This window comes from Spermophilus citellus (genome assembly GCF_964194105.1).
Source record: "Spermophilus citellus genome assembly, chromosome: 10".
Lineage (NCBI taxonomy): Eukaryota > Metazoa > Chordata > Mammalia > Rodentia > Sciuridae > Spermophilus > Spermophilus citellus.
Window position 1 is genome coordinate 90163692 of NC_138197.1, and position 14765 is coordinate 90178456.

Here is a 14765-nt window from a genome sequence, read left to right on the forward strand (position 1 = left end):
TCAGCACCAAAGACATTTAAGGGCTGCTTGGTCTGTTGATCATGCCAAGTTTCTTTCTTTCTTTCTTTCTTTCTTTTTTTTTTAAATCCTGGAAGGAGAAGTGGGAGGGAGTCTTTAACAGCAGGCTCCATCATCTCTAAGACACCTCCCTAATGTTTCCTGGTTTTGTTTTGTTTTTTCCCCCTACAGCAATTTCTCACCCTCTTTCCTTCCCCCACTTTTTTTTTTTTTTTTTTTTTTTTTTTAATCTGGGGGAAATAGGCTTTGCATAGCCATTGTCATAGTCTTGTACCATGGTCGGCCAAATGACTTACAACCAGATGTAACTGTAAAGTACCACATTTTCAACCCTCAAAGGCTACTGCCTCATCTTCACCCACCGCCCCTACCCCACCCCCTAGAAATGAGTCCGTTCACAGATGAAGCAGGTCTAGGCATCAGTGTTTACACTGGGGCAGAGTCTGTATGGGTGTGGCTGCTGTCTATTAGGGTTTTAGGAGCTAGGCTATGATTTTCACAACCTTTATTCACCAGATCCTGGGACAGTAGATAAACAAAACATGACTTAAGATAACATTGGCTTTAAAGACAGAGAAAACAAAAACAAACAATCATCCACTTAATTTCCCTTAGAAAGTGATGATTAGAAGATAAAGAGTACCTTCTTTTTATTTTGTATATCACATTACTGCCTATGAATTATCTGGAGGTCACAAAGAGGAGGCCGGCAATTTGGCTTTTATAGCAAGACCTTAACATTATTTTAAAAATTGGAATAAGTAGGGCATTTGTGAGGATTAAATAAGAAGGTATCTGTGGGCTTGGGATGTGGCTCAAGCGGTAGCGCGCTCGCCTGGCATGCGTGCGGCCCGGGTTCGATCAGCACCACATACCAACAAAGATGTTGTGTCTGCCGAGAACTGAAAAATAAATATTGAAAATTCTCTCTCTCTCTCTCTCCCCTCTCTCACTCTCTCTAAAAAAAAAAAAAAAGAAGGTATCTGTTATATGCACAGTATAATATTGAGAAAATTATATTTTCCATGTTTAAAAAAATCTGGATTTTTTACTTCTCTTTAAAAAAAAAATCAAAAACTCAAACTATACTGGGTTCACATTCTGCCTGCCTCTTGGTCAGGTCAAATTCCACACACAGCTTCCTTACCCCACCCTTCTCTGCTGGATGAGGCAGATGCAAGGCATCTCAGAGACTCCTGAGCATTGGGGCTGGCAGTGATCAAAGCAGAAGATCAAAGGATCTTATCGTGTTTTTCAAAATGTACTGTTAAAAGCCATCAGCTAGATTACAGTCCCTTGAAGAAAGAAATCCTGTTTTTTCATTATCTTCTTTACATCTCCAGGTGATAGCGACTCAATGTCTATCATATAATGACAGAATAAACATTTACACCCCACCACTAAACAAGGGCACGGTTAAGTATTTTATTTGTAAATCTTAAACAAAGTAGGATTCTTCAGCTGTTCCAATGCAGAACTGGAACTCTAGTACCTTTGCAAGTAGCCCTTGCTCCATGTGGACAGACCCTATCTCCATGAAGATTTAGTCCTTCTCTACAACAGGAAGTCGTTCCTGACTTTGGTGCTGAGGCTACCAAATAAACACTGTTAGCAAAGCCTGCCCTTGCCACACTCTCTCTACAGCTCTGCTATTCTAAGCTAGTAATACAGCCTGGCAGGAGGAGGGGTGCATGCAAATGTTCAGACAGATGAACAGCAGGCACCAAGCAAAGATATCCACGGGGCTGTGCCCATTGGTCCAGATCTATCTATCCCAAACCAGAAGAGCTCTGATGGAAAAGTAGTATCTCCAACTCACAAAGGGAAGATTTCTCTGAGGGAGGATCTCCTCTGGATTTAGCAATGGTGGCACAGTGTTTGGCTGTCTGCTCCTTCAATGTGTAGGAAGAGTGGAAAGGAATTTTTACCTCAAAGATAGCTCCTGGAATCACAGTATTTCCCTTCTCAGCTACTTTTCACCATACTCTACATAAGTGGTTTCAAAGCAGATATTCTGAGTAACATATGAGGGTGCAACCAATAGCTGGGATAAATTAGGAGCTTTAAAGTACTTAGCAGTTTCTTCCAGAGTTTCCTTATCTTATCATCATACTTATCGGCTGGCTCATCTGCCAAGTACTGACTCTTGATGCTACTGTTCTTCCTTGCACATGATGCATTATTTCTTTCCTGGTGTCTCCTCTCCATCCACCCCTGTCCCTCTACGGCCCCCATCTGCTCTCACTTGGTCCCAAGAAGACAAAACTTTGTATGTCTCTGAGCCATGAGTCTATCTCTAACTCAGTAGCTCCCTTTGAATTCTACCTTCTGAATTCTCCAGCAAACTTCTATTTAGTTCCTTTCATTTAAAAAATAATAATTTTGAAATAATTTCTCAAGTATAGTAAAATTGTAAAACCTGTACAGAACACTTCCATGTACCCTTTCTTTATCATTGCTTTATCATTCTTTCTCTCTGCATGTATAATATTTTTACCTGAACTATTTCAGAATAGGGTGCACATATCTCGAATGAAGTATGCAATCCTAATTAAATTCAGGAGATTTAAAATTGAACTTAAATCCACAGTCTTCATGTTCATTTTGTCAATGATCTCAGTCATATCCTTTTAGTATTTTTGTTTTCTGTCTAGTATGGGATCCAGCCCACGATCCTGCATTGCATTTAGATGTCAAGTCTCTTAATTGTCTTTAATCTAGAATTATTTCTCAGTCTTTTGAAATGAACTTGACCTCTTTGAACAATGCAGGTTGGTTATTTCCATAGCAGCTTCCTCCATCCAATTTTGTATGATGTTGCCTTGTGATTGGATTCGGGTTATAGGTCCCCCTAGCACTTTCTCTCTTATTGCTTTCAATGTTTTCCTAATGAATCACGAACCTAACTGGACGTTAGAACTCTCTGGGAGAGTTTCACATTCTGGGAAGCTCAGGTCTTGTCCTAGTTGACTCTAGTGAAGTAGGTTTGAGGTAGAATCTTGGAATCTGTATCTTAAAAAAACTTTCAGGTAATACTGACAAATGCATTTCAGGGCTGAGAGCCCTGGGTTTACTCTATCAGTTGGACATCCTGGCTTCTCCTTTGATCTCAGTTTCCTCTTCCTTTGCCATTCTCTCACTCCACTGCACCTACTCTCTCCTGGGGTAGACCTCATCTTCCCTCTGCCCAATTTACTAGAGAAATAATGGCGTGTTAAAGAGCCCATTTCAATACATATGTTCTGTTTCATGGCTGCATTTTATGTGCATGTGATTTTTATATTGTGACAAAGTATCAACACAAACTTTCTGTGCACAAAATGGAAAGCAATGCTAATTATCTATAACTAAAAGAAACCAAAAAGAAAGAAAAATTCTTGAGATTTTTAAGGCTGGAGGGGTCAAACGAATTATAAACCATCTGTATGCTATTGGCATATGGTAATCACTTTAGCTGATAAATCAAGAAAATCAGCTTGTGTCAGAATTAGGCTTGAAGGTCCTGACTATAGATTAGGATCTCTAGTAACACAAGAGTAACATATGGAAACACATCCTTCCCTCATATGTTACTCTCTGGCTTTTTTTGTTGTTGTTGTTGTTATTGGGGATTGAACCCAGGAAGGCTTAGCCACTGAGAAACATCCCCAGCCCTTTTTACATTTTATATAGAGACAGGGTCTCACTGAGTTGCTTGGGCCTCACAAAGTTGATGAGGCTGGCTTTGAACCCGTGATCCTTCTGCCTCAGCTTCCCAGCCACTGGGATTACAGGCGTGCACCACTGCATCTGGTCACATGGCCTTCTTTGAAGCATCAGTCTCATCATCTGTTTGCATTTTATTCCATTCACACTATACAGTCCAAGATGTCAGGAGATCTGATTATGGCTTTTTTTTTTCTTTTCCCCCTACATCTCTTCACTTTTCCCTCTAGGCAGTGGCCTCAATAAGGGAGAATCACTGTCCCATCTTTAGTTCTGGCTACAGAACAGTGGTGTCAGTGGGGTGTCTCCCCTACATTTTTTAAGTGACCCAATAAAAGTGGTTGCTGCAGACTTTTGCAGGCAGTGGGGGAAAGTGGGGCATTTTCTGCATTTGCCTCCTCATTTATTTGGAGACTCACACTGGGCTGTGATCTCTTTGAAGGCCAAATGGAAGGAAATGCAGAACTGTGAAGGCCCAGACCAGCACCACAATGGCTATTCATAAACTGAGGAAATGCCTCCCCCAGGCCAGGGCAAGGGTGGGGTGGGAAGGGGAAGGAGGAGGTGCACCTTCAAACAAGATTTATAGGTATTTAGCAGTATCAGAACCAGCCAATCACATTTTTAATGCATGTTCAGCACTTCAACCCTTTCAAAGCATTGTCCCATAATATGCTAGCTCATCTGGTTTCTACAACCCTGTGTGCGAAGAAGGCAAGGTGGAGGCAAAACCAAGGAGAAGCTAGTGTTAATTGCTAGGATTATTGAACATACATTTGCTAAGTATGGCGAATGTACTAAGCCCCTTTAATAATCAGATAATTACAACTGTTTTATGAGGCAGGTGAGTATCTATAACAATCCTTATTTTATAGAAGAAACCAAGTGTAACTTGAGTAACTAGCATCAGATATACTGGAGTTTAAACTGGTTTCTTTGACATAGAGGCCAGCTCATCAACTTCCTGCACTGAGCTCACATGGCCAGGAGGGGATCCCATGGGACCTCTCCTGAGAGTGTGCTGCTCAGCAATAGACAGAGCGTGGTCAGGCTTGGAAGCTAATAAGTCCAAGACCCAACCTCCCTCCTTTTGGAGGGCACTTGTCTACAGGTAACTGTTTCTCCTGTGCCCCAACACTCAGCTCCCCCAACAGACTCACCTCCTGTAGCTCCCAGCCATGCCTGTCTCACCTCACCCATCGGTGAAGGGATGGCAATGGGGATGATTGGCACACTCTGATGCTCACATCTGACTTGATTTATGAGCTGTGGGCAGGACATTGGGCATCTGTGTGGGTTGGATATAGGGATTTCTGACTGATGGCCTGTGGTAGCTCAAACCCAGCCCGTGTCCCATAGCCAAGTGTCTGCATTCATATAGGAACTGTGTGCCTGGGAGCATTTTTTCTAATTAACACAAAGCCCTGGAGGGCTGGCAGTAGTGCCTTGGGTGCCCAAGCTTCACTTACTTACCCAGGATTCTATTCCGTAAGGAATGCACACTCTGGAGAGCAACTCAGGATGCTATGATTAGATAAATTGATTTCTGCTGTGTGATTATTTAGTTTTTATGGCACCATCTCCCTGCCCCTCCCCCATCCCTCCTTAACACAATGCCTGAAAGTGTCATCAATGGTGGGAAACAAGCATTTGGGAGTCTGGGGGGAAGATCTTGTGAGTCAGGGCCAGATTTATCTAGATCAGTGATTCTCAGACGTAAAAGTACATCCTATGACTTGCAGGGCTTGTAAAAACACAGACCGCTGGGGGCCTGAGTCTCCGAGTTTCTGGTTCAGAACGTCTAGAGTAGAGCCCAAGAGGTCGAATTCCTAACAAGTTCTGGGTCTGGGTTCTGCATCAGGAGAACCACTGGTCTAGATATTTCTTGACTTAGACTACTGATAAGTTTCTTCTTCCACTACTTTGTTCTTTTCCTTCTACCCAGCCACATAATTCTATTTATAATAGCAGCTAAATTAAGGAAACTTTATTGTACTGTTTTCCAGGTGCTACTCTAGGCATATGATATATATTAATTTATTTAATACCCAGGATCATGAGTAGGGAGGAGAGAGAGACAATCACAGAGTTTTAAGGCTTGCACTGGCTCAAGTATACAACCTCTTGAAGAGTCCTCACACTGGCAGGTAAGAATGTGAGAAAATAGAGAGAAAGGAGAAAGATAAGCAATAGTCTGCCCCCCCAAAGAGTCAGTTTGGGACAATTTTGCAATAGCATTATTAAAGAGTGATTTTTGGGTTTCTAATTATTTCCTCCTTGGCATTTGCCTTCATTAGCAAGTACTGTAAGTAAGAGAACAAGGTGACTGCAAGTTCAGGGGTGTGTGAGTGTGTGTGTGCATGTGTATTGTTTGTATATTCTTCTTGCTCTGTAGCCCCCTTGTCAGTTAAATAAGTCTTTGAGCAAGTTTTTAACTTCTTTACACTTCATCTAGGCATTTGAAAAATAGAGACAATGGTGAGGATGATGATGATGACATAGTAGATTGCATTTTAATGGCCACTCAATAGGCATGCCCCTTTTTGCAATGTGATCTTGCAGCTCTCTCCTGAATCTGGCCTGGCTTGTGGTTTGTATTACTAATAGCATGTGATAGAAGTGATATTGTATGATTCAGAGGCTAGTGCTCAAAAGCCTAGTAGCGTCTACCTTTTCCCTCTTTATACTAAGTCATCATGGAAAGGAAACTTGTATAGCTACTGGAAGATGACAGGCCATGTGGAAGAGAACCTAGATAGCCAGCCTCCAGCCAATGCTAGGAGTCATGCAAGCGAGGCTATTGTCAATCTTGTAGCTCAATGTTTATAGCAGCACAATTCACAATAGATAAACCGTGGAGCCAACTTAGATGCCCTTCAGTGGATGAATGGATAAAAAGTGGCATTTATACACAATGGAATTTTACTCAGCAATAAAAGAGAATAAAATCATGGCATTTGCATGGATGGTGTTGGAGAAGATAATGCTAAGTGAAGTTAGCCAATCCCCCAAAAAACAAATGCCAACTGTTTTCTCTGATATAAGGAGGCTGACTCATAGTGGGGTAGGTATGGGGAGCATGGGAGGAATAGATGAATTCTAGATAGGGAAGAGGGGAGGGAGGGAAAGGGAGGAGGCAGGGGATTAGCAAGGATGGTGGAATGTGATGAACATCGTTATTCAAAGTACATGTGTGAAGACACAAATTAGGTGTCAATTTACTTTATATACAGAGATATGAAAAATTGTGGTAAATATGTGTAATAAGAATTATAATGCATTCCGCTGTTGTGTATTTAAAAAATAAAATCAATAAAAAACAAAAAAAATGTTTTAGTAAAGGATTGCAATAACTGATATTATTTCTTAAATTCCCACCAAGTACAATCACTCCCAGCCCTACAGCCATCACAGGTGGAAGTTTCAGTTTACAGATGAGGAAATTGAAGTTTAGAGAATTTAAGTAACTTTTCCTGGTCACCTGGCTAGTAAGAGGCAGAATCAGGGCTTTGCCCTCAAAGTCTGAGTTCTCTGTGTGTGGACGCTGGTTCAGTTCTCAAGAAATGTTGGTTGGATGAGTGAGCATTCTCCAAAGTCACTAAATGGAACACTCATCACTGCCTTCTCCCTCCTTTTCTCTTATTACTATCTTGTGTGTGGTGGTGGCAGGGAGAGGGTGAAGGGTGATTAGGAGACCACAAGGGGAAAACATAAGGAACAGAGGGAGGATGGATAGTTAGCTTATGAAGGAAGCACCAAGTATATTTGATAATATAAATGCATCAAACACTAGATAAACACAAGCTTCAAAACAATTAGACAGGGCTGGGGTTGTGGCTCAGTGGTAGTGTGCTTGCTTAGCAGCATGAGGCACTGGGTTTGATCCTCAGCACCACATTAAAAATAAACAAATAAAAGAAATATTTTTTAAAAAATTAGACAATATGAAACATGGCTGTTCAAGACCATGACACATAGACATTGTCAGTAAATGAGCCCTTTGCTACCTAAGTGGTCAGGAGGGGCCCCACCATACCACTTCATTCCACTCAGTTCCCAGCAATTGTTTTCATTCTTCCCATTCCATCTTACTCCATTCTTTTCTGTTCCATTCTATTCCTTTCATTTTGTTCTATTCTATTCCACTTCATTCCATTCCACTCCATTCCACTTCATCCTATCCTATCCCATCCCGTCCCATCCATTTCACTTCATTCCATTCTATGTCATGCCCCTCACACTCCACTCCATTCCATACTTTTCCTTTCTTTTTGAAAACATTTAGTAATTATTATGCAATTGTTTAGGTGCTGGAAATACAAAGCCAAGTAAATATAGTCTCTAACCTCCCAAGACTCATATTCAGATTTTTCCTGTCCTCACCCAATAATAGAACATCCCAACCCAAAGTTCAATGAGAATAAGTCAGTGCAAAATCCTCACAAACCAGGTGCTGTATGATAAAGAAAACAACACATAGAGATGTTCTTTTTACATAATTTTAAACAATTAAGTATGATGCTTTTACTCCTCTTTTATACTTTTCTAGGTGCCTAGAGTACTTTTTGAAATTGTTTTCAAAGGACAAGCATTTCCTACCCTAAGTGACTCATTTTAACTTTTCAAGCTATAGCCAGCTACAGCTGTGTATAATGACTGTTATATAGTAAATGCTCCTGTTAAGAGTCCTGGGAAGTTGCAATTGTAGAAACTGTCTTTGGAAAGAGTACATATTTCTACCCCAGCTTCCCAGGACATTGTCAAGATTTTGCCTGAGCCCCCTCCCCATCCAAAAAACAGAACAAACAAACAAAACAAAAACCCCCAAACAAACAAACAAACAAAACTGAAAAAACAAAACAAACAAAAAACTGGAACATGAGATAACTGGCTTTATATCCATTCTGGTACCCCACCAGGGAGCTTATAAACACTGCAGTGGATTTCATTCTAGAAAAGGGCTTTTAAAAATCTCCAGTGCTTTTGCCATGATCCAAAGCTACAAATCCAGCTTGGGGGCTGAATCAGGTGAGCTCTGTAATACAGGGCTGGGTGGGCCCAAGGGGTGGTGTGCCTGCATTAGAGCTCTGTAGAAGGTGGTTCTGGACACATTCTAGCAGAGCCTGGCCAAGTCTCAAAACTCTCTGTGTTTCACAATGGTCAAACCTGGGCAAAAATGGGAAATAATCTCTTTGGGAAAAGACAAACTTTCAGTGTTCTAGCAGATGTATCTATGCTAGTTTTTAATCAATATGTTTCTTATTTGATACATTTATTTTTTTCTGTAGTGTTATGTATCATTAAGCTCAGATGTAAATGAATACTCTTTGTAAATTAATGTTAGTATGGAAGTTTTGATTGAAGCACATTCAGCCAAAATAAGGAGGTGTTCCACCAACAAGCATTCATTTTCAAAAGTAAGTGGTGAATCTCTCACTCACATTAGTGGCTGAAAGGCAACAGGAGCTGGAGAATTAGGGAGAGCTCAGTGCCAGTTCATGATGGTAGCCTTAAGTCATAGCTCTCCTGCTCCCATTTCCTGTCTTCCTTTCCCACTTTCCAAGCCTAGACAGATCTGAACCCATAATTACCGAACTAGGATAGGTAGGTAAAAGTCTAGATAGAAAGTGAGAGACTTTGGACATGTTACCCTTTCCCTACTTTAAGTCCAAACTGGGTAAAATGATGGAGTAGAAGCTAATCTTTAAGTCAAAATTAGAGTTTGGATTCCTGAAGTGGATATTTTTGTTAATGGATAAAGATTGAATGCTGGGTTGCAAAGCTGATGTAAAGAGTTTCCAAAAAGTTAAATGGGGCTTTCCTAACTTCTCTTCAGTGACAAAGAGAACTAGTTCACAGGGAAGATTTATGGTAATAAAATAAATAAATAAAAACAAAATCCCATGAGTTGTTCAAGGTACTGGCTATAGTTGTTTCGTGATCAATAACGAAGTATGTGCTCACTAACTGGGAACCATATGCATTATTAGATTCTACCCAATGCAAAAGAAACCAGAGCACTAAGTAAATGTTATGCCATTTGAATAGTGTTGGGCTTTTTAATTTAATTTAATTGTTTGAATGATTTGAGTTGCTTACTAGAAAACAGCTGAACACTGCCACGTGAAACCTGAACTTTTTTTTTTTTTCCAGAGCTGGGAATAGAACATGCTAAGCATGTGCTCTACTACTGAGCTACACCCATGGCTCCAATACCTGATCTTTACTGATCTTTTAAAATTACACTGCCTAAATGGTGACCCAAAGCCAAATTGATGAGTGCTGCTATCACTACTCTCAGTCACTTCACTCCTCTGTCACCTTACATGCTAAGAGAGACCATAAGTAGGTGATGCTCTAAAGTGTAGATGTGGAAATGGTGACTGTTGCTTATCTTTGTGTTCCTAAATCCATGAAAGTGATTTCTGAATATGCTTTTGCTTTGTGACCCTTTTTCTCCCTTACAGCAGAAATGATGGCGACGTGTGTGCAGGGACACCTGCCAGCTACTGATTTCCTGGTTTCAAGACATGTGGAAGATCATGAACCCTGGTTTTGTTTAAAGAATGTAGCCAACCTATAGTAGGACAGTTTTGTCATGGTGGCCTTATAATCTTCACCTCAAAAAGATATAGAAATTTCAATTCAATATCAAAGATTTTTCTAATTATGCAAAATGCATTGGTGTATCATTTGCAGTTAAGATACAGAGCACCTGGTCTGCCCCTGAAGTAGTGGCATCTTTAGCAAAGTGAGTCTTTTCAGGCCACAGGCTTTCTGAGACTGTTCACAACCACACCTCAACCCCCACCTTTTACCTCTTTAGTGGTGCTGGAGAAGGGCCAAGTAGTTGATGGTATCCACGATGTATCTGCAATTCCAGTTGCATGCAGATTGGGGTAAGGTTTCTTGCTGCTGTTGTGGCTGTGGTTTTCTGTAGTATTGATGATAAAGGCCTCTGTGGTGTTCCTAATAAGGTGCTCCGGGCTATATGGAACTGTATTAAAAGTAGTGGGGATCTGGGCAGGAGCCATGTTTCTAGTGCTCCTTACTGAAACTTCTGCTCCCAGGCCAGCTGAGGTAAAGAAAAGACAGTTACAAAAATTATTCTCATATCTATAAATATATGTAGATTCTTCACATAAAAACAATTTTACTTAGAAAAAGAAGACACCTTCAGTAATGGGCATGTAGATAAGTTGGGTTGTATGGAAAAAAGAAGCAAAGATCCTTTGGGTGGATGACAGTGTCCCAGCAATCGCCTGTCACCTTCCATCAGTTTTATGATGAAGGGAGAGTTGTGAAAACTGTGCTATAGGGGGAAAATGCCAGGTCCATGTAGAAGACAGAATAAATTTACCATGAACATCTCTATAGGATCGCTGGGTTGGTTTTCTGGGGGGGTCCACTAATCTCCAAAACTCAATGCAAAATTCTGATTATATGACATGTGTACCCTTTCTTCTATGGGTGAATGCCATAATTTTCATAAACTTTTCAAAGGAGATGTTCAACAAGATACCAGGTTGAGAACACTGTTAATGACCTGCCTAATTTCATTGTGAAGTTTGAGGATTCCTTGGGGGAGTAATAACATTTCTTTCTTTTTAGTGCAAACATTTTTAAATGTAATTTTTTTGTTTTTAATTAATAAATTAATTTCTTTTTTTGGTACTGAAGATTGAACCCAGGGGTGCTTTGCCACTGAGCTACATTCCTAGTCCTTTTTTATTTGTTTGAGACAGGATCTTGCTAAATTGCTCAGGATCTTGCTAAGCTGGCCTCAAGCTTGCAATTCCCCTGCCTCAGTCTCCCAAGTTGCTGGGATTACAGGCATCCACAACCACATCTAGCATTTAATTTACTTTTTAACTGATACATACAAACATAAAAATTGCACATAATAGAGATGTTTTAATACCTTCAAACTCTGTGTAATGTTTAAATCAGGTTAAACATATCTAGCTCCTCAAACGTTTATCTTTTTTTATGGTGAAACCATGTAGAATCCAGTTTTCTGAAATGTACTGTACATTATTGTTATTTCTGGTCACCCTGCTGAACAATAAACAGCACACCAGAACTTCTTATTACTATCCATTACTTGGTACCTATTGTTGTAAACTGTTTTTAATTCTAATAGAGTGAGTCCCAAATCATGGAACTGTTGTATTTTCTAAGCTATCTACCTTCTGGAAGCATGGCAAATTGACTTAAAATATATGAGCTGGTAGGATTAATTTACAGCTTTGCTTTGCAAGGCTAAACCTCCCACATTAATATATAAAATTTTCTGAAATAGTTTCACCTAGCCATGATTTAAAAATGGGCTCTCCATCTTTTGGGGATAGGCTAACATGCATGCAATATTGGCATTTCTAACAATCTCTAAGGTGATGCTAATGATACTAGTCTTTGGATGCCCTTTGTATGGCAAGACTTTAGAACACAATCCTACAATATGAAGTCCTGGAAAATTCTATAAATTATGGGCTAAGGTGATATGTTTAGATGTTTCCATTGATCCCATCAATGGTGAGTTTTCAGGAATATAAGAACCCACAAAATATTATCAAATTATGATAACCATAACTGAATAGTTTTGGATTAAAGACTGGTAGGTGAAAGATTCTAGTTTTTACTATTCCTTTATTGGTTCATTCATATTTATAAAGCACCTACTATGTGCTGGGTGAAGGTCTCCTAAAGAAGTAATTGTCTCTTTAACATTCATTAATGTTCTATTCTCTTATTGATCACCTTTAAGCCTCATTTCTTTTCATCCCAGTTTCAATGGACTAATCTATTTCATATGATAAGGTATGTAAATAGGAGGATGACTACAGAAAGAGGATTCTCACAGCAAAGCTACTTTTACAATTTAATAAGATATAAATAGCCAGCATGGTGAGGCTCACTTGTGATCCCAGCCACTTGAAAGGCTGAGGCAGGAGGATTACAAATTCAAGGCTAGCCTTAGCAACTTAGTAAGACCCTAAGCAACTTAGTAAGACCCTCTCTCAAAATAAAAAAAAAAAAAAAACGTGGGGATGTAGTTCAGTACTTAAGGCCCTCTAAGGTTCAATCCTCAGTATAAAAAAGAAAAAGAATACATATATTTATACACACACACACACACACACACACACACAAGCAATTCTCCTAAAAGCTAATAAAATAATCATAGCTATTAAGCATGCTTCCTTTGAAATGCAGAGTGCCTTGTACAGAGGGTTGACAGATTTAGCTAATAAAAATAAGTGACGCACAGTTAAATTAGAGTTTCAGATAAGCAATCAATAATTCTTTAGTATAACACAGTGTGTTTAGTATATTCCAAATAGACAATACTGCAAAGATTACATGACATATTGTATATTACAAATATACTAAAAATGATCACTTATCTGAAATTCAGATGTAACTGGGCATTGCATATATAATTCAGGTATATTAACTCTAGTTGCACATCTACTAGGTCTAGGCTATGAAAGACTTCTAGATGTTCATTTTAGTTTCTGTCTTTTTTCTTCTAAATCATGTACAACTATCACTGTCTTTGTGCCTGGATGAGTTGCTCTGGACATAGACTGACAGATTGATCCTTGAGGTGTTTTCTACATGACATACTCAAGCATATTATTAGTGAGGTTCCTTTACAACAAACTCCAAGAAGCAATCTTAATTTTGCAGTTAATTGAGTTAGGTGCTTGATTGTTCCCTTAAATAGACCTTTACCTATCGTGGGGATATAAAGCTTTATGTATATGAAGATCAGCATTTTGGTGATTAGAGCTTTGGCCAATGCTAATTCTCTGAGATGACTACTACCTATGACAATTTTAGCTCTTAGGTCCTTAAAAAAAATTTAATGATGGGGTTAGGACAAAAAAGAAATGGTTCCAAATACCAAGCCTGCAATTACATTCCTTCATATGGTAACCTATGCTTACTCTTCTTTACTAAGGAGTAGTTGGTAAGTTTTTGTCCTAAGAACTTTGTTTTTAACTAACTTACATAATTAATTCAGTGGGTGAAACTGGACTCTCTCAAAATCAGACAAATGATCAAAACAGTCTCACAATTTCTACAAATAACACAGCTTATCTTACCACTGTGTGTAGCTTTTGGCTATCTTATGGGGAAAAATTCAGTCTCCTGTAATTGTCTTTAATTAACCTTCTCCATATATTTTTAAAACACCTCAAACCAAACATGTCCATTTTCCATTTTAGACTACCCCTCCTTTTATTTTTTTCCAGAGAAAGAAACTACAAAATACTCAGGTCCAGTACCTCTTCATTTTGTGTCTGTGTTTTTAACTTACTTATGCTATTTAAAAAGCCAGAAATAAATCTTGGCCTTAACTTACTTTGTGAATTTTAAAGCCACACTTTTGCAAATGTTGGTAGGAATCAGACTCACCTCTGGTACCTGTTTGCCTTGGAACCCCCTCTAGAAATTGTGATTCAGTAGATTTGATGTGGGACCCAAACCCTGCCTTTCTAACAAGTTTCCTGGGTGATTCTAAGTGTATGGCTTTAGTCATAGTGGAATTCTTAAAACTTCTTATCTTGGTATTGAATAATTGTATAAAATATATGAAAGGAAAGAAAATCTGTTATAGGAATATACATAGCTATCAAAATAAGTTTATTTTTCTATCTTCTGAATTCTTCCTTGAAATAGATGTATGAATTTATACTAAAGATAGTAGATCTTTGGATACTTTAGTGTCTGTAAATTCTTCTGATATTCTTTAAAAGCGTATATATGTCTCACTGTTCAAGAAAGAGCAGTTTTGAGAAATACAAGGAAAAGTTCTTACACAATGGAACAATATGTTAAAGCTATTTTTAAAGCTTTATTGTACCACTGCTACTACATTGTTTTCACATAAATAACAAAATTAGAACACAATTCAAGGCAAAACGGACCATCCTGCTTCCAATCTAAAAAGTTTTAGCACGTAAACTGCAAATAGCTCTCTGTGTAGTGTAATATCACCTATGAATTATTTGCAACAGCTGCATCTTTCTAAC

The 14765-nt window shown here is 39.0% G+C and overlaps 1 protein-coding gene across 1 annotated transcript in view; it reads right to left on the reverse strand.

The window, feature by feature from the left end:
* Nucleotides 1-14765, reverse strand: part of PTPRB (protein tyrosine phosphatase receptor type B) — a 126861-nt gene that overhangs the window by 102779 nt on the left and 9317 nt on the right. The window contains exon 3 of the mRNA XM_081310312.1: nt 10542-10798. Coding sequence (XP_081166438.1) covers nt 10542-10798 — 257 coding nt within the window. The remainder of the gene's footprint in view (nt 1-10541; nt 10799-14765) is intronic.